General features: G+C 41.4%; 1 protein-coding gene across 1 annotated transcript in view; it reads left to right on the top strand.

Annotated features, from left to right (window-relative positions):
* Nucleotides 1–7,481, top strand: part of HCN1 (hyperpolarization activated cyclic nucleotide gated potassium channel 1) — a 456,888-nt gene extending 449,407 nt beyond the window's left edge. Inside the window, exon 8 of the mRNA XM_044276220.1 lies at nt 6,552–7,481. Within this exon, the coding sequence (XP_044132155.1) occupies nt 6,552–7,378 (827 nt within the window). The 3' untranslated portion in view covers nt 7,379–7,481. The remainder of the gene's footprint in view (nt 1–6,551) is intronic.
* Nucleotides 7,482–20,713: the final 13,232 nt, after the last annotated feature.

Raw genomic sequence — 20,713 nt, 5'->3', positions numbered from 1 at the left:
CTCAATGCCACAGACCTGCTAGTTTGGACTTTGCAAGAGAGCACCAAACATAGGACATTCAAAGGTGGAAGAAAGTTTTATTTATTTTTTAACCTTGATGGTCCTGATGGTTTCCAACGCTACTGGCATGACAAGCAGATCCCACCTGAGATGTTTTCTACGCGCCACAGTGGAGGGGGCGCCATAATGGTCTGGGGTGCTTTTTCCTTCAGTGGAACAATGGAGCTTCAGGAAGTACAGGGGCGTCAAACGGCCCCTGGCTAGGTCCAGATGTTGCAGAGAGCATTCCTCATGATTGAGGGCCCTCGTCTGTGTGGTAACGACTGGGTTTTTCAACAGGACAACGCTACAGTACACAATGCCCACAGGACAAGTGACTTCTTCCAGGAGAATAACATACTTCTTTTGGCCCATCCTGTGTGTTCCCCTGATCTAAATCCAATTGAGAACCTTTAGGGATGGATGGCAAAGAAAGTTTACAAAAATGGACAACAGTTCCAGACAGTAGATGACCTTTGTGCGGCCGTCTTCACCACTTGGAGAAATGTTCCCACTCACCTCATGGAAACGCTTGCATCAAGCATGCCGAAACAAATTTTTGAAGTAATAAACAATAATGGCGGAGCTACTCATTACTGAGTTCATGTTTGGAAGTTGGTTTTCTGTTTTGGGGGGGTTTCGTTTTTTTTTAAGGTGTGGTCCTAAACTTTTGATCAGCTGAAAAAAATCCTGTTTCAGTTTATTCGTTGTTTCATTAAATTGAATGCTCAAAAAATGTTTTGTCTCACTCCCATTTCTTCTTGTTGCATGTTGAAGCTCTACTTGGAACCTTGTTAAGATTCAGCCATGCTAAATATGATTTTTTGCCATTTTTCAAGTGGTCTTAAACTTTTGATCAGGACTGTATTACCTTTGGGCTCATGCACACGGCCATTGGTCGACCGTTCTGGACAACATCCATGCAGATTTCTCACACGGATAGAGACCCATTCAACTTGAATGGGTCCGTGATCCGTCCACACCGCAAAAAAATAGAACATGTTTTTTTTTTGCCGTGCAGAGCCACGGAGAGAAGCCTTCCGTATTGTGGACCCATTCAAGTAATTGCTGTTTGCAGGCCACAATATGGTCACGGCTGGGCAACAGCCATGTGCATGAGGCCTTAATCTGAAATGTGCGGGAGTAAGACGTGCCAAGTTTAACTATGAGCAGGTATAGATTTGTGCCATAATTTGTACCAATTTCTGCTGCAAATTATGGTAAATCTGTTGGATAGTAGAATGCCACTTTCTTTCAGTTTTAAAATGTGATGAAGAAAGCACAAAATCGCAAAAAGTTGCACACTTTTTGTGTGAAATGTGTTTGCACAAAAATGTGTAATTTTTTATGTATGCCTTCTGACATCCAGTCATTGATAAATTGCCCCATAGTTTTTGCTTGCAGTTCTACAAACATACTTTAATTTCTTGTGGTTGCTAAAGGTACCTTTACACGATTGAGCGACGAACTAGTCGTTTCTTGGTATAGTGAACGTTTCAGCAAAGACCCTTTAGACGTGCCGATAATATCTTTCGCAAAATTGTAATTTCGATCGCATATTCCATCGTTTATTAAGCAGACAGTTATATTTACACAAAGAGATAACCTTAGTGGTGTTCCTAAACACGGCCAAGGTGTAATCGTCTGTAATTGTGTGTGCAGTGAACAATTCCGGTTTACACGTATGAAACCATTAACATCCAATGATAATTTTTGTGCCCACACAAACAATCGAACCAAGGAGAAATCTTCCAATTGTCGGTTGATTCCCTATCGTTCATTGCTTTTGCACTGCTCGATAATCTTCCAGTTTCGCTCGATTTAATGATAATTTACACGATAATCGCCTTGTGTAAAGGTACCTTTAACAGATAAAATCTCTTGATGTGTTCATTTACATCTCTGCACGTATTCCATTCTTCTGTTCTATAATGAGAGCAGAAAAACGGAAAGCAAGCCAAAATGGATGTCAAATGGTGATGACGGACAACGGCGCCTAATTGACAATAACAGGGTTTGATGGGTTTCCATCATCGCATATGTCATTTTATTGGACAAAATAACACAGCATGCTACACTATTTTGTCCTGTATTTTTGACGGCATCTGTGATGGAAGCCCATAATAAAGCCACCAGCACAGATGGGAACGAGGCCTAAACCTGACTAAGGTTCCTCTCACTCAGGAACCAGTAAATGTAAGAATACTGCACAAAAGTTATTCATCTCCAGGATATACACTCCATACAAGGAGGAAAGATGGACAATTAGAAATGTATATTATCTGCTCTCCTTGAGCACAGAGGGATCTAAGGAGAAACACTGTACTGCAGGCAGAAGTAGGTACCTATCAGATCATTAATTGTTTCCCCGTGACAGGAGAACAAGTAGAGACAGGGGCAGAAACGTTTCCCACAGACAGACCTGCAATTGAAAGTGAAATGCCGGACGCGGTTTCACAGTTCATAAAGTGATATACAGATATATTCAATAAAGGAATAACCATTTTTAATCAGCCACATTTTACTGGAAATCAGTGAATATAATCATCCGAGCTTAATCAAATAGTTGACGTTCATTAACTATTGCATATTCAGTAACAGGGGTTATATAGTGGAGGGTTGCTTTCACCTTGTATCAGTGAGTAATGCTTCCCCAGTGCTATAAAGAGGTTATATAGCTTTGCTAATCTAGGTTTAACACAAGCTGTTTTGCTCTTGTAATGCAATTTGTGCTACAATTTGGTCTCTGTCAGGCAATCTCAGGGGAGCACTTTTTGCAGCATGTATAGAATTGGCTTCCTAATTAGCATGAACCATGTGAGCGAATAATGGATTTAGGCTGAGTTCACACGAGCGTGACAGATTTGGTCCGGATGCGTTCAGGGTGCGTTCAGTTAAACTCGCACCATTTTGCAAGCAAGTTCAGTCAGTTTTGGCTGCAATTGCGTTTAGTTGTTCAGTTTTTTCCGCGCGGGTGCAATGCGTTTTGATGCGTTTTTCACGCGCGTGATAAAAAACTGAAGGTTTACAAACAACATCTCCTAGCAACCATCAGTGAAAAACGCATTGCATCCGCACTTGCTTGCAGATGCAATGCGTTATTAACGCAGCCCCATTCACTTCTATGGAGCCAGGGCTGCGTGAAAAACGCAGAATATAGAGCATGCTGCGATTTTAAAGCATTGCAGAACTGATGCATGAAAAAAAACGCTCATGTGCACAGCCCCATTGAAATGAATGGGTCAGGATTCAGTGCGGGTGCAATACGTTCACCTACTGCATTGCACCCGCGCGGAAATCTCGCCCGTGTGAACTCAGCCTTATATGACCAAACATAGAAAAAAAAAAACTGCATTGCATTGTTAAAGGGCTTCTGTCACCCCACAACAGTCTTTTTTTTTTTGGGGGGCTAGTTACATTCATTATAGCACGATATATGAGAATATAATGTTGTCACTTACTTTCATGCGGCCGTTTCTTGAGAAAACGAAGTTTTATAATATGCAAATCCGGTCTCTACCAGCAAGTAGGGCGTCTACTTGCTGGTAGCCGCCGCAGAAAACCGCCCCCTCGTCGTCTTGATTGACAGGGCCAGCCGTGATCTCCTCCTCCGGCCGGCCCTGTCAGTATTTCAAAAATCGCGCGCCTCTGTTCATTCGGCGCAGGCGCTCTGAGATGAGGAGGCTCGTCTCCTCAGAACTCCCTCAGTGCGCCTGCGCCGATGACATCACCGAAAGAGAAGACGTCATCGGCGCAGGCGCACTGAGGGAGTTCTGAGGAGACGAGCCTCCTCATCTCAGAGCGCCTGCGCCGAATGAACAGAGGCACGCGATTTTTGAAATACTGACAGGGCCGGCCGGAGGAGGAGATCACGGCTGGCCCTGTCAATCAAGACGACGAGGGGGCGGTTTTCTGCGGCGGCTACCAGCAAGTAGACGCCCTACTTGCTGGTAGAGACCAGATTTGCATATTATAAAACTTCGTTTTCTCAAGAAACGGCCGCATGAAAGTAAGTGACAACATTATATTCTCATATATCGCGCTATAATGAATGTAACTAGCCCAAAAAAAATGACTGTTGTGGGGTGACAGAAGCCCTTTAAAACTAAAGATATCTGGATAGCTCATTTTATCAACTATCCAGGAAAACAAAGTAAACTTTTATTAACCCCTTAAGTAACGGGCCCATTTTTGGTTTTGCTTTTTCGTATTTTCCTCCCCACATTCCAATAGTCATAACCTTTTAAATTTTCTGTTCCTATAGCCATTTGAGGGCTTATTTTGTTGCAGGGTAAGTTTTACTTTATTAATGCACATTTAATTTTCCATGTCTATTATTGGAAAACATTTTTAAAAAAATTATGTGGGAATAAATTGAAAGAAATAAACACAATTTCACCAAGGTTTTTGGGGTATTGTCATCACTGTGCGCTAAAGATGACATGACATTCTTATTCTGCGGCTCAATCTGAATACGATACCAAACTTGTATAGGTTTTTTTTTTTTTTTTTTTTACTATTTACTGATTTCCTACTTAAAAAATTAAAACCTTTGAAAAAAATTAAAATTTTATTTGCATTGCCATTTTCTGACAGATAACTTTTTATATTTCCATCCACAGAGCTGTATGAGGGCTTGTTTTTTGTGGGATGAACTGTAGTGTTATTTGTACCATTTTTGTGGTACGTACGACTTTTTGATCGCTATTATAAAATTTTTTGGGGGTGGAAAGGTGACTAAAAAAATTGCATATCATGTTTTTCATTTTTTTTCCCGTTATGGCGTTCACCACACAGGAATTAAAAAAAAATATATTTTAATAGTTCAGACATTTTCCGATGCAGATATACCTGATATGTATATGCTTTTTTATTTTTAGTATATTTTATCTGTAAAATAGGGAAAGGGGGGTGATTTAAACTTTCAATATTTTAATGTTTTAATATCTTTTGAACCCTTGTCCTATTCACCCTAATAGAGACCTATTAGAGTGAATAGGATTTTTACACTGTCCCTGCTGTCCTGTTCTTTTTGCTCACTGCCGCATTAACTCAACCACTGTGACGTACGGGTACGTCACATTGGTTGAAGGGGTTAAAACACACATGCAAAAACCACTGGCATATAGAACATATACAAGTGTAAAATCGTTATAGCTTCTATGAGGTATAAGACTTGGGATCGTCAGTCATTGGAAAGTTTACAAGGTTAAGGTGAGTAGTACTTTATGAGAATAGTGGCTCTGGATGCATGAGATAAAGGAGCAATTTTATGTTCCCACGATCTTTACATGCAATGGAAGTTAATTACATCAATAGCTTTTTATTTAAGTCCTTATACAGTATATTGCAGTATTAGCAGAAATAGCTCTTTGGTTCTATCTATCTATCTATCTATCTATCTCTATCTATCTATCTCTCTTATCTATTTATAATTGTAACAAATTGAAGGAAACCATAGAACGTGATTAAAGGCTCTTTAACATGGGCTGAGGATTGGGCCAATTATTGGAAACGAATAGTGTTGGTCAAGCACCAAAGTGCTTGTGTTTTCTGGTGCTCGAGTAGAACACTTCCCGATGCTCGGGTGCTCTGCAGAGCACCCGAGCACATTGTAAGTCAATGGGAGAACCCGAGCATTAAACCAGGCACCCCCTGCTATGAAGAAGGGAGGGTGTCAGGACTCTAGTTCGGCTTAGGAGTCCCTGCTCTGACTCCACGTATAGCTATGTCCGTATATGGAGTCAGTGCTTGGGGACACCCCAGTGTATTTAAATCTAATTTAGCCTCCATTTCATTTCACATTACAGCCAAGAATCTTAACCACTACACTATGAGACTTCAGTAGAAGTCTCTTTTTTTATTTATTTTTTTAAAGTAACTGGCCATGCAGATCTATAGTGTAGTGGTTAACATTCTAGAAACTTTTCAGAAATAGAGGCTTAATTAGATTTAAATACACTGACTCGAGCATCGCGCTCAAGCACACGCGATATTCGGCCAAACACTGCGATGTGCATGCTCGCCCAACACTAGAAACGAATATTCATACGAATGTTCTTTCCTGATAATTGGTCCATGTAAATGCATTGCGTATCAACCAACAAATTAGCAAATGCAGATCTTTCCTGCGACACCAAAAATCCTAATGTGATGTGCGGCCGATTATATGGAAAGAAAAAGGGGGATGAATGATTGTTCTAAGAATTGTTCATCCCCCATTCGCATTGCATCAGGATTTGTAAAAGACCCTTTGAATGAATGCCAACCGCCTTATGTATTCTTGATCCACTCTTGTTGATGGCCCTCTATCAGACCATGTAATATGACCCTTAGGACATAAAATTGATGCTCAACATAATTTTAAAGTCCATATGATGTTTTCTGTTGCAATGAAGGAGTCTTCTTAATTTTCATTGAATGTAAGAATATAGGTTTTTATTCCGCAACCAACCTTTTCTAATGAGAGAAATATTTTAACTATTTATTAAAACAATCTTGTTTTCTCACAGGGAAGAAGAACTCCATTCTCCAGCAACGATTTCAAAAGGACCTCAACACGGGAGTATTCAACAACCAGGAGAGCGAGATACTGAAGCAGATTGTGAAACAAGACAGGGAGATGATAGAAGGGACTCCCTCAGTTAGCTACCAACAAATGCCAGCTCTAAATTCTAGCACCAACACATCACTGAGAATGAGGACCCAATCTCCACCTGTTTATACTGCAAACAGTCTTTCTCATGGAAACCTACAGTCTCCAACACCAAGTCCACAGACACCACAGCAAGCTGCTATGTTCTCACCCTCTTTTACTTCAGCTGTGGGTAGTCCCTCAGTACAGAGTCCATTGGCAGGCCGAACATTTCATTACAGTTCCCCCACTGCATCACAACTTTCTCTAATGCAACAACAGCAACAACAACAATCAGCGTCTGGAGTGACGCCGATCAATGAAGTTCATAAGAGCACCCAAGCTCTACCAAACTCTAACCTAACAAGAGATGTGAGGCCTCTTTCTGCTTCACAGCCTTCCTTACCCCATGAAATTTCTACTCTTGTGGTAAAGCCACATCCAACTGTAGGGGAGTCATTGGCATCACTGCCACAGCCTGTATCAAATGTGCAAGCTACAGGTGCTCAGTCTGGAGGCCGGAGCAATGTCCCTCCTCGGGTTGCCCTGTTTCGCCAGATGTCCTCCGGAGCTTTACCTCCTGCAAGAGCTGGAGCTCCAACCCCACCATCAACATCATCTGCAGTTTCCAGTAAGGATGCCACCACCACAGGACCAACCACAGAAACAGACACAGACAAACCACGTTATGCTTCAAATTTATGATGCCTCTTGTGTGCATATGAACAGCACTGTAATAAACTGAAAACATCCCCAAAAAACTCTTTAAATCTATAGAATCCTAATATCTATATCAAGACATATTTTAGATGGCTCAATCTTACAAAAAGAATGTAAAAATAAAAATATATATAAATATATATAAACTGTCTAGCACTAAAACTACCATGCATATAAATTCATATACATATGTGTGTCTTCCTTTACTTTAAATATTAAAAACATTTTTGTAACTTTTTTTTCTTTGAGTACACATTTACGAATCATTTCTGCTTAACTTCCTTAATTACAAAGAGGAAATCCCATTTCCATTTAACCTGCAATTACCATCATTTGCTCTAACGACTAATAATTTTGGAAAAATTTAGTTTCTCATCTTGTAAATTTTAACTTCACAAATTTATTGCTCTAATATTGTTGCAAGGGGTCTAACTATAGGGTCCCTAAAGCTTGACAGAGCCCAAATGGTCCCTCTGCCCCTTATGAGGAGACCAGAACTATAGATCAGTGTTCCTCAACTCCAGTCCTCAGGGCCCACCTGCCGGTCTTGGTTTGAGAATATACACTGTTATAGATGTTATATCATAATTGAGGCCCTCTTACTGATTTGGCATCCGAAGCTAGGAGTTTTGAGTTACCCCTCTATTTTGTAGCATTTTTTTAATTCTACGTTCCTACTTCATCTGCTTCCATAACGCATAGATCATATTGCTTTTGGATCTTTTCTTTGAATTTCCATGCCATGGTAAGAATTATGAATTTATATATTAGATTGAAGTTATACTTTTGCAGCCATTGCTCTTCAATATTTTTCTAATTACATTGGAATTACTAACAACAATGTGTTTTCTTGTTGCAAAGACTACATTTGCATGTCCTATGTATATAGAATATTTCCACTTAAAAAATGTTAACTGATTTTTGCAGTTTTTTTTTATTTAATCTCACTGGTTTTTGTCCCAACCATTCGCTCAACAATAATACCAATTGTCTAATGCATGGCTTCTAGTAAAGAAAAATCTAATTGGATTAACTTTAGGCATAGCAGAAACAAATGTATAATCTCAAGGTCCTTGAGAATGTAATGAAATACTTCTTTTGCCTGAACCAATTCTAGAGGAACTGGTTGATTGTGGGCTTCTTGTGATCCATACATCAATTCAACCTTACATCGTGTCTTCAAAATGTAGTCGTTCTGCTCGTGTCGATTTAAAAACTATGACTTAATTATGTTGTCCGGATACGCACGGTTTGCTCTGTGGTTAATGTAAAGGATCCTTATATCCTAAGGCATGTAGTATAAAAGCTTAGCCAATAGTTTATTAAATTTATAAAATGTATTTTTTAATAAATAGGGGTGGGTCAGTAAGGAGAGAAAAGCAGTGGGATTCAACTGTTTTGTGAACGCCAAAATTAATGTTTAGACCTTAAATTTGTCTTGTGATTTAGGTGGCTTCATCCATTAGAAATCATTGGTGCCTAAACTCGTCAAGAAGCATACTCATTCAAAGCAACCATCGTGACAACATTTTAACGACTTTTGTACTAGATCCTTTATACATATTAGGTGTACATATGATTATTTCTCAGTTAAAGCCTGTTGTGTGATTAGATCACAACTACCGTAGAACCTTATTTTAAGGCTGTACATAGGAAGCTTTATGTGAAAGGACGTTAAAGAAGACAAAGCTTTATTGACGACCATGTGCAATGTTCTATGACAAGATTCTGCTAACACACTTGTATGCCTTCTACTGAGATTACCGATACATGTTCTTCTGAAAGACTGTAGAGTTCCTACAAATTCCAAGAAGTATGCCTATAATTACACTTATAAAACACTTGTATGAGATACATACACTTACAGAAAGAGCTCCACACATGTTCACGGGCTGAGAATAATATTGCATCTCTGTCCCATTCAAGTGAATGCTGCAGACACAGGCTGCTGATCATACAACCCTTTTAAAGGGGCTTTCCCATCGGAAAATACTGAAGACTAATCTTGAGGATAGGTCATAAATATCTGATCGGTGGAGTTCTGACACCTGGCACCACCACACATCAGCTGTTTGAAGGTCCATGTCTTCAAACCATAACAAGCACAGTGCCGTTCATCGTGTAGTGGCTGTGCTTGGTATTGCAGCCCAGGCTCATTCGCTGGTCATGCGACCAACAAACATGATGTTACTGGAGCACTGCAGCCTTTTTAAACAGCTGATCGATGGTGATGCCAGGAGTTGGACACCCACTGTTCAGAAACTGATGACGTATACTGGATATTTGGATTAGAAAATCATGGCTGCTTTCATTCAGAAACAACGCTATCTCTGTCCACGGGTTGTGTCTGGTGTTATAGCCTAGCTGCATTGAAGTAAATGAGGCTAAGCTACAATACCACACGCAGCCTGTTGACAGTTGTGGCAGCCTTATTTTTTCTAATTTTAGACAACCTCTTCCAGATTTATGGCCTATTTTATAGATCAGTGCCATTCAAGTGAAAGAGACTGAGCTGAGGCACAGCTGTAACCATATGTATGGTGCTGTGCCTGGGCAGTGCCGGTCTGAGGTTCCTTGGAAATTATCCTCCAGGCCCAACCCCTATATATCATTAATAATGACTAATATGTTTTCAATTAAAGAAATAAACCCCAGTGTCTGATGATTGGCTCCAAAAGCAGCCAAATGGGTTTGTTTCTCCAGCACCTTTGGAGCCTGCTATTGTATGAGAGCCAGGGCCCACCAGAGGATCCTTTGGTACTCTGGTGGACCAGTCTGACCCTGTGCCCCGGGACACAATGAAAGGGATATGGCATGGATAATAGTGGAGATATTGTCCATAGTTGTTGCTTTAATTGCAGTGCTCCATTTGACTATTGGTAATATCTATTATGTGTCTGTTGTGTTATGTTTCCTTTATATTTTTGACCCATGTTTTTTTTTTTCTTTAAACTGAAGTTTTAGTTAATAAATGAACCTCGAATTGTCCCGCTTGTCATAGATCAAATTATAGGTCGTCCCATATCTGAATCTGTATAGAATATATCTCTGGGACCTTCTCGTAGGACCCCATCATGATTTAAAAGGTCTCTATGTATGTGCATGCAGTTTTCAAAAGTCCAGATGCCACGTATGTGCGGCCACTTCTCCATTCACTGCTATTGGGACTTTTAAAAAAATGGCTTTCTGGACTCCTTATTTTTAGTACTACTCATGTATTACTGCAGATAATAGTCCAGAAGTACTGTGACAGTTTCCCTTTAAACAGCTCCTCAAGATGTGAAATGGGGGTGACTTGAAATAAAGCACTTTCTGGTTTTGTGGAGTGAGGTGGTGTATCGCATGATCTCTCTTATCTAGTCAGCTACTTATCATGTCACACAGTCTGTGACTCCAGTTTCAGAGGAGTCCTGGAATGTATGTCACATGATCATTTTCAGAGATGCTGACCAGCTGAAACGGTTTGCGTGATGCAAAAATGATCCGGGAAGTACTCATTGGTTTCATGGATGCACGTACAATCCCTAGCATTAGCCTGGCATTCTAATTTGCTGAGGTCTGTGATGGGTCCTTTTGAATTAATAGAGGGACGCCATACATTTAGAGTGGACTGGACAAGGAGCTTCTTTCTTTGGAGGAGCCAACATGTCCATTTATAATTCAGATTGCCCAATGATTTGAATTGGCACTATGTACTTGATTGTGCCGGCAGTGGCTTGAACAGTTGCTGCTGGGTACTCCCATGGATTTTAGCAGATTGCTGGGTGATCCAGCATTGGGACATCCTATGTATAACTTAATGTTGGGGAGCCCTGAACAAAGGATTGTCCAAAGCAGATAAATCATGACCATACTGTATGTCCTGCAGTCAAGTATAACTTAGATGTGTTCCTCTAAACTATGCAAAATATGAGATATAATAGTGAGCCATGTAAGCACGAGAGTCAGGTCCAAGCAGAAATATTAATTTTCCATATATGTTTTGTAATTATATATACTTATTGTGGGTAGGTCATCAATATGTACTGGCTGCATAAAACCTTTGAGTTTATGCTAATTAAAAAAGGAATACAGTATATTGTTTTCCATCTGGCACCGGTTTAAACAATTCAAGATGTGCTGCCCCCCATGTAAACAATGGTCTCTCCAAGGAAAATTATTGTAGCATATTTTTTTTTGTGGCACATATGCAGATACACGGACTTACCTGTATCTTATGGGAACTATACTTCAGTAGCTTTGCAGAGACAGCAGGAGAGTTTATCATGCCCTGTACGCGAAGATTCTGACTTTAAAAAGTCGAAAAAAAGGCTTTGCTATTTTTTAGGCTTATTTGCGCAAAATAAAATAATAATGCACTACTTTTTTGCGGTGCGGAGGCACAGCCAGAAGCACCACGGAAGCACTCTGTAGCACTCATATCCCTGATCCTGGACCCATTCACTTCAGCATGCACTTCCTTCCTATATATTTTAGGTTTTAAAAATGTGTCTCTCAAAAGAAATTTCAATCATGGTTTTGGCGATATTTGGCTCAGTTGACAAAAAAGTTTGCCCACCACTGGGTTAGGCTACTTTCACACTAGAGGCAGCCTTCTCCAGCAGGCTGTTCACAGCATGTCAATTTGCTTTCCGGATTTCTGCCACGAATTTTACTCTTGCAGAAGGTGAAGTCTGCAGCAAACCTGCTGAATTTTCAAGATGACTCCTGCAACAAAATCTACACTATTCGTATGGATTTTGCTGCTTCAGATTTTCGGCAGGTACACTGCAGACTTTCATATGTGACCATAACCTAAAATGGAAATGTAGACAAAATTATCTTTTGATATGTCATAGATACATGTGGACAAATCACATTAGTGCGGTCTGTGATCTCCAGCCACCACCGATTTCAATAAAGAACCCTTTAGGAAGCTCATACAACGACTTATCAGTTTGTTACTAATAAAATGTTTCACTAAATTCTAACCAAAAAGACATTGATTTGTGTTGACAGTTATCTGATGTCAGATTTCCAGTAAGAGAAGTCTGAGCAGTGCCAAAGGAGCTTTAGTGCTCTATAGAGGCCATCAGTGCTGGTCTGAAATCACAGATCTTGTAGTCTTCTTATGTGGACATGAGAAGAAAATCTTTGACAAGAGCCCTGCAACATTTGAAGGCTAATTCGTGGTATTGTCCTGGCCTAATGGAGACAGTTGGCATATATGCGTAGTAGTGTAACATAATCAGTTTGCTATCTCAGATAGATACACACTCTAGGCCCAATTTAATAGGTAATTGGCATATCAGTGTGAGAAAAAGCCATAAACTTCACACAAATCTTGGAAGGACATATAAATTAAATGCAGACGTTGCCATGATTCAATCCTAGGACCTCCGTGTTCCAAGTTTCTCTGATGTGAAGCTTAACAATACTGTACATTTAAATAATTGGGGGACGTTCACACAACAATGGAGCGGAGGCTTATAGCCGAGTTTGCACTGAATAACTTGCCGGCAGCCATATCCTTTGCCTCCCATTCATTTTAATGGGAGGCAGCGCTAAGGATCGTGGAACAGTGACTTAGAGCCTTGGCCTCGCCCAGAAGGAACATGTCCCATATTGGCATGGCTATAACCTGCCGCTCTGTGATCCTCAGCGCTGCCTCCCATTAAGATGTATGGGAGGCAGAAAGGATGTGACCGCTGGCAGGTTGTCAGCGGAATTTCGTCTCGGCAAAGTTCCACTGTAAAGTCTGTTGTGTGAACATCCCCTTATTGTTCATAGTCTTGAAGTGTAGCTATCATTTAAGTAAACCATGCTTTGGAGTTGTCTCCTAAGCAGTGCATGGTCTGTCTTCTGATTTCTTGTGTGCTGCAAAGGGTAGCCAAACGCCAAATGGACAGTGGAGCACTAATGAATCACAAACCTCTTACGTGTCTTCGTGACAGTTTGTCTATATGATAGCTATTCTTTAACGGTGACCTCCCACATTAAACCATTGGCTCTATCTGTGGGCAAATAGAGGAACTGAGCTGATCAATATATTATTTTGTGAAAAATGCTTCAATATAACTTGTAATATATTTCATGCTCACTCTGGGTCCTAGTCAATGATTGACAACTTTCCCTGTATAAGCGTGTATTCACATTTAGCTGTCAATCATGGAGTAGGACCGCCCACTGGACTCCTAAGCCCTTAAAGGGCAGACATTTATAAATCATGCAGGATCAAAATTATATATGGGTCTGCTCAGCTCATCCTGCTGTGTGACACCCTGCCCACAGATAGCTTGTTCAAAGTGACAGGTTTGTTTTAAGGTTTCCAAGATTTTCCCTTGTATAATTCTAACAAACAGAAAAATATATATTTTCATGAAGTCTGTGCAAGAAAGAATGAGTCACAGTAGTCTGGCAAAGAGATCTTATTATCAGTGTGAATAGGAAGTGCTTAACAATGCTTCTTTTCTCGTCATTTTTTTTATCCTAACACCTACAATGCCTGTCCATTTCAGAGAGTGCTGACTCAGCACATCCAGTGCGGAAAAAAGAGAAATGTAATAGCCCTATAATCATTGTATCCTATTTCTGTCAACATTTTAGAATTTTAAGCATGCTTCACCTGAAAACAATAGGTTATCTTAGCCTCGCTGGATGCAAACAAAAAGAAAGATATTTAGCAGTCGTACAAAAAAAAAAGGCCCAGTATCAGTGGCTGGCACAAATCTTACCCAAAAATGTGTTTTATTGTGATCGCATATAGAATTTAATATCCTTTGTTACATTGTGCTTTACAGATTAAAGCCTTCTGTTTCCCATTGTTCACATACATGTTGTTTAAAGGGGATATCCGAGTTGAAAGCTCAAAGGAGGCTCCAGAAGGTGCAGTTTGCCCACAAAACTTTTCAACCTGGACAACCCGTTAATCTTTATTTATACCTTTGCAGGTCCTGTGCGTACTCTTGTGCGACTCCACTTGTACAGTGTAGAGCATGATGGTTTAGCGACTATTTAGTGTCCTTCCAGGGTTATTGGAGACCACCTAATGAGTACATTTACAGCTACACTTACTCAGATGGCCACATGATGAATCTACTGTACAGGAGACTTCTTTTCCAGGCTGCACAGGCTGGTTATAAATCCCTCCCTCTAGACATCATGGAGCATGAAAAGATAGCAACAAAAATTTGAAACAAATTTGACAAGTATGTGCAGTTATGTTGCCTTACATTGGATGTCTCCCTTATAAATTACAGATGTAGCAGTTCTAAACTTGAGTGTGATATGATGGCAAAAAAGCCATTGAAAAGGTCAGCGATAGGCTTCTTACCATTGTTAACGTGTTAAGAACCAATATGAGGATTGCTTCACCTATACATTAAAATTCAGATATCTTAAAGGGAACGTCCTGTCCTTCAAGAGATTATGCAATTATATGCATGCTGTTCGCCCTACAGCCACTGATTGACAGGTTTTTCACTAGGCAACTTATTTCACTGGTTGGTTTAGCATTAGTACCCCTGATCTTCTGCTTACTTTTGTTAAGGCGGACAGCCACCACCATGTATCATATCAGCTTTTCTGATATCTTCCTAAAATAACTCTAGGCTTAGTAAATATCTATTACATTAAAGGGGTTATCCCCCCAAAAAATATCTACATTTTAAACCAGGACTTGGATCTGAATACTTGTGTAATAGTATGTAATTAAAGATTTAGTATAGCTACTGAGAAATTTACTGAAATCTGTGTAACGCCACCTGCTGTTTTCTCTTTTTCTAATCTCTCTCTGTCCACCTCACTAAGATGGATGCACATGCTCAGTTTGATCCCTTAATTGCCACCACCTGCAGTAGAAAGGACAAAGCCCCTGAGAAAGTGCATGCCCCCTAAGCTCCCAGCTTGAAATAAATCTATGAGAGTAATTGGAGGAATTAATGGGAATATCTCTGGATGTACAGGTCCTTCTCAAATAATTAGCATATTGTGATAAAGTTCATTATTTTATGTACTGATAAACATTAGACTTTCATATATTTTAGATTCATTACACACCAACTGAAGTAGTTCAAGCCTTTTATTGTTTTAATATTGATGATTTTGGCATACAGCTCATGAAAACCCAAATTTCCTATCTAAAAAAATTAGCATATTTCATCCGACCAATAAAAGAAAAGTGTTTTTAATACAAAAAAGTCAACCTTCAAATAATTATGTTCAGTTATGCACTCAATACTTGGTCGGGAATCCTTTTGCAGAAATGACTGCTTCAATGCGGCGTGGCATGGAGGCAATCAGCCTGTGGCACTGCTGAGGTGTTATGGAGGCCCAGGATGCTTCGATAGCGGCCTTAAGCTCATCCAGAGTGTTGGGTCTTGCGTCTCTCAACTTTCTCTTCCCAATATCCCACAGATTCTCTATGGGGTTCAGGTCAGGAGAGTTGGCAGGCCAATAGAGCACAGTGATACCATGGTCAGTAAACCATTTACCAGTGGTTTTGGCATTGTGAGCAGGTGCCAGGTCGTGCTGAAAAATGAAATCTTCATCTCCATAAAGCTTTTCAGCAGATGGAAGCATGAAGTGCACCAAAATCTCCTGATAGCTAGCTGCATTGACCCTGCCCTTGATAAAACACAGTGGACCAACACCAGCAGCTGACATGGTACCCCAGACCATCACTGTCTGTGGGTACTTGACACTGGACTTCAGGCATTTTGGCATTTCCCTCTCCCCAGTCTTCCTCCAGACTCTGGCACCTTGATTTCCGAATGACATGCAAAATTTGCTTTCATCCAAAAAAAGTACTTTGGACCACTGAGCAACAGTCCAGTGCTGCTTCTCTGTAACCCAGGTCAGGCGCTTCTGCTGCTGTTTCTGGTTCAAAAGTGGCTTGACCTGGGGAATGCGGCACCTGTAGCCCATTTCCTGCACACGCCTGTGGGTGTTTCTACTCCAGACTCAGTCCACTGCTTACGCAGGTCCCCCAAGGTCTGGAATCGGTCCTTCTCCACAATCTTCCTCAGGGTCCGGTCACCTCTTCTCGTTGTGCAGCGTTTTCTGCCACACTTTTTCCTTCCCACAGACTTCCCACTGAGGTGCCTTGATACAGCACTCTGGGAACAGCCTATTCGTTCAGAAATTTCTTTCTGTGTCTTACCCTCTTGCTTGAGGGTGTCAATGATGGCCTTCTGGACAGCAGTCAGGTCGGCAGTCTTACCCATGATTGCGGTTTTGAGTAATGAACCAGGCCGGGAGTTTTTAAAAGCCTCAGGAATCTTTTACAGGTGTTTAGAGTTAATTAGTTGATTCAGATGATTAGGTTAATAGCTCGTTTAGAGAACCTTTTCATGATATGCAAATTTTTTTAGATAGGAATTTGGGGTTTTCATGAGCTGTATGCCAAAATCATCAATATTAAAACAATAACAGGCTTGAACTACTTCAGTTGGTGTGTAATGAATCTAAAATATATGAAAGTCTAATCTTTATCAGTACATTACAGAAAATAATGAACTTTATCACAATATGCTAATTTTTTTAGAAGGACCTGTATGTGTGGTACAGGGCTGGTTCTAGATCATGTACTATATGATATCGGGTTTTCATTTTTTACATTAATCATGGGATAACCCAACATTAAAAGGGTCTGCCTTCTTCCAGAAATAGTGACACTCCTGTCCATTGCCAGGCTTTGGTATTGCTGCCCATTCTCACATTATGTAAATGGGATTAAATAATACTAGATAGCTGCCATGGACAAGAGCAGAAGTATTTGTGAGGAACGAAGACCCTGGACAACCTTTTTAAGTATATCTATATTTTGTGTGACATGAGACATGATTTTATAGCATGGGTGCAAAAGGGATGAAATGGAAATGTTAAAGGTGCTCACAATTAAAAGACTACCGTAGTTTTAAAGTGTGATCTATAAGATTGGAAAGCAGACAGATAAGCAAAGCTTAACAAAGAATTCCACTAATTGCTGTTAGGTCAGGTTCACACAGTGCAATTTTTTATGCATATTTTGGACTAAAACAAAGAGTTATGATCTACTTCTAGCTTGTGGGAACCTGACCTTTACAGGTTTCATTGTGTTAATCCGTGGCATAGTTTTTTTATATGTTGGTGTTAGAATTGGTAACGGAAATTTCCATGTCTTTTTAGGCCCAGATGCCTTCTTGGCATACACTCATAAAACGTTTTTGCCATTTTTAAAATGGATATTTCAGATCTCGTGAGGGCAGGATAAGAGTAAGAGAGATAGAGATGCTAAGCCATAGTTTTTCAACAATTGATTCAGTATTTTCATTTAAAAAGCTGTACAAATGCTGCCAGGACTCCTAAAGAAAGCCTGTGAGTCCTGCTACCCCCACCCACATTAAGTGAATGACGGCTTTTGTTCTATTATTATTTATTTTTTGTCTTGAAATGTCAACCACTTGATATAGGTGGAAAAGGGAGGACTCACAAGCTTTCTCTAGGAGGAGACACAGTTTCAGTCAAATCAAAATTTGATACCCCTACAAATATACAGTACAGTAGATGGTCTAATGGAACATCATCCAGCCTATGGGTTAAGGCTTGAGCAGATAAGTCTCTACTGGCATAACCTACCTTGGTGAATGTATGTCAACTGAGTGAGAACTATTATATTTCAGTCAGACGGTTTAGTGTCATACAATTTGCCTGTTAATTAGTCACTTTCAATAAGATAATTATAACCCATTTTGAATGTACAGGAGACCAGTGATGGCCCTGAGTCCAAAAAGTTTTTTTCATATTATTTGTTATTGTTGGTATGTTAATCACTAGAGATGGCCTTGTGGTTCGCCCGGCGGTCGTTTCGCGGCAAACTTTGCTTGTTCGCGATGCGCCAAACTTTGACCCATGACACATCCATCAGGTGGGACAGGACAGCCAATTGAGACATTTCAGCACATGGGCACACCCGCTACCCTATAAATAAACCCGATCTGGCCGCCATTTTACATTCAGTCTTTTGCCAGTGTAGGGAGAGGTTGCTGTGTGGAGCAGGGACAGACTGTTAATAGGTGCTAATAGGTGTCCCTAACAGTTGGGTGTCCCTAATAAGGCAACTGGTGGGATATACCAGTTGCCCCCCAAAAAAACTGATTGAGGCAGGGGTGTAATATACCTATAATATAATTTCTACATAGTGCATTTGTATTATGCAAAAGTTGTATGCGGTTCTGCTGAAATACCGAGGGACAAATGCTATTGGAACAACTAATTGCAACTGGTGTGATATATTAGTTGCCCCCCCAAAAAATGATTAAGAGATTTGATATACCTGCTTCCAGCAAATAATCATTAAGGGGTTCTATATACCTGCTTGCAAAAATACTGCTCTTCTATAGGGACTTTGTCAAAGGGTCATTTTGAAAATGACAGGCACAGGAAGAGGCAGGCCATTCCACAGGGGTGGTAGAGGTCAGGCAGGTGCACCATGCCGGAGCCTAAGTGGGAAGTTAGAGAAGGTGCGTGCCATTACGTCAAAGGATGCACCAGAGTTGGTTGAGTGGCTCACTCAGCCTTCCGCTTATGCACCTTCCTCATCCTCTATATCAACACCCTCCTCTGCTGTGTGCACCCCCAAAGACACCACCACCACCATAGCCCCTCCACTCGAGTCAGAGGAATTATTTTCCCATCCATTTCCAGACCTTACTGATGCGCAGCCATTCTTGGCATCAGATGAGGAAGAGGAGGTAGCAACGGCTACCACCCAGCGGTCTGACGACAGTACTCAGATCCGCCCAAGGAGGGTGGTCCCCGCTGTTGCTGCCTAATCCGATAAATCAAATGTTAGTGGTGATGAAGGTGACGATGATAACGTGTCGATGGACGTCACGTGGGTACCCACAAGAGAGGAAGAGGAGGGGAGTTCAGAAGGAGAGACGGAACAGCAGATAGGGAGGAGAAGTATGCAGAACCTGCAGTGCACAGGAGGCAAAAAGCAGAAGGCAAATGTATCTGGAGCGAGCCATCCACCATGCACGGTCACATCTGGCGCTCCCAGGATGCCGGCACATGGCTTCGCAGTGTGGGCTTTTTTCTAACGTGTCAGCTGTTGACAATAGTGTTGCCATCTGCAACCTATGCTGTCAACGCATAAGTCGCGGTAAGCCCAACACTCACCTAGGGATGACACCTTAAGAAGGCACCTGGCCTGCCATCACCGAGCCCAGTGGGAGCAACACTGTTAGAACCCACAAAGCCACACTCCCAGCGCTCCACGTCCTGTCTCTTTTTTCCTCTCTCCTCCCATTTGTCCTCCACCTTCCACCGTGCCATCATTGCGTTCATCAGGCAAAAGGCAGGCTTCTGTGGCCCAAATGTTTGAGCCTAAAAAGTTGATGATGTCGGATAACCCTCTTTCCCAATGGCTGACCGCTGGCTTGTCGGAACTGCTAGCCCGCCAACTACTGCCATATAAACTGGTGGACTCAGAGGCCTTTAGAAAATTTGTGGCCATTGGCACACCGCAATGGAAGGTCCCCGGACACCCATGTGGATTTGGTGTTACTGCCACGGATTGCATGCAGGCCTGCCTCTTCTCTTCCTCTTACTCCATCCTCCGTCTCCTCCTCGGCTGACTCCTCCTTTTCCACTGCTATCGCCTCTTCCACTGCAACCCCCAGCTCCCCAAAACCTATTTGATGTGCCAGGTGAGATGTTGCCATGCTGTGCTGTGGCTTTTGTGCCTGGAAGCCAAGAGCCACACCAGTCCTGCACTTCTTTTCAGCTCTATAGTCACAGGCCAATCAGTGGCTAACCCCGCTTAATTTGACCATTGTTAAAGTGATGTGCGACAACAGTGCCAATCTGCTGAGCGCGCTGAAAAAGGGGAAAATGACACGTGCCATGCATGGCACACGTCCTGAACTTAGTCGTGCAGCGATTCGTTGCCAAATACCCAGGACGTGTTGCGGCAGGCCAGGACAATCTCTGTCCATTTGAGAAGATCTTACACGGCCATGGCTCGCCTTGCTGACATTCAGCAGTGACACCATTTGCCCGTCAGATGTCTGATTTGTGACTCCATGACGCGTTGGAACTCCACCTCGTATATGACTTCTGCGGCCATTTGATGAGATTACCAAACTGGTCAGTCGCAGCCAGGGTGCCATTAGTGACATCGTACCTTTATGCCTTCTTTCTGAAGCGTGCATTGCCTTGTGTCATTGATCAAGCCGTCAATGAACAGGAGCAGGCAGATGAGGATGACGCAATGCTGAATGAATTCCCAGGGGGGGCTACTCCATCTGAGACAGGAGTCTGAAGAGGAGTCAGAGGAGGATGGTGGCTGGGGGGAGG

Source organism: Bufo gargarizans, chromosome 1 (assembly GCF_014858855.1).
Source record: "Bufo gargarizans isolate SCDJY-AF-19 chromosome 1, ASM1485885v1, whole genome shotgun sequence".
NCBI classification, from domain to species: Eukaryota; Metazoa; Chordata; class Amphibia; order Anura; family Bufonidae; genus Bufo; species Bufo gargarizans.
This window is presented reverse-complemented; position numbering and strand designations above follow the sequence as displayed.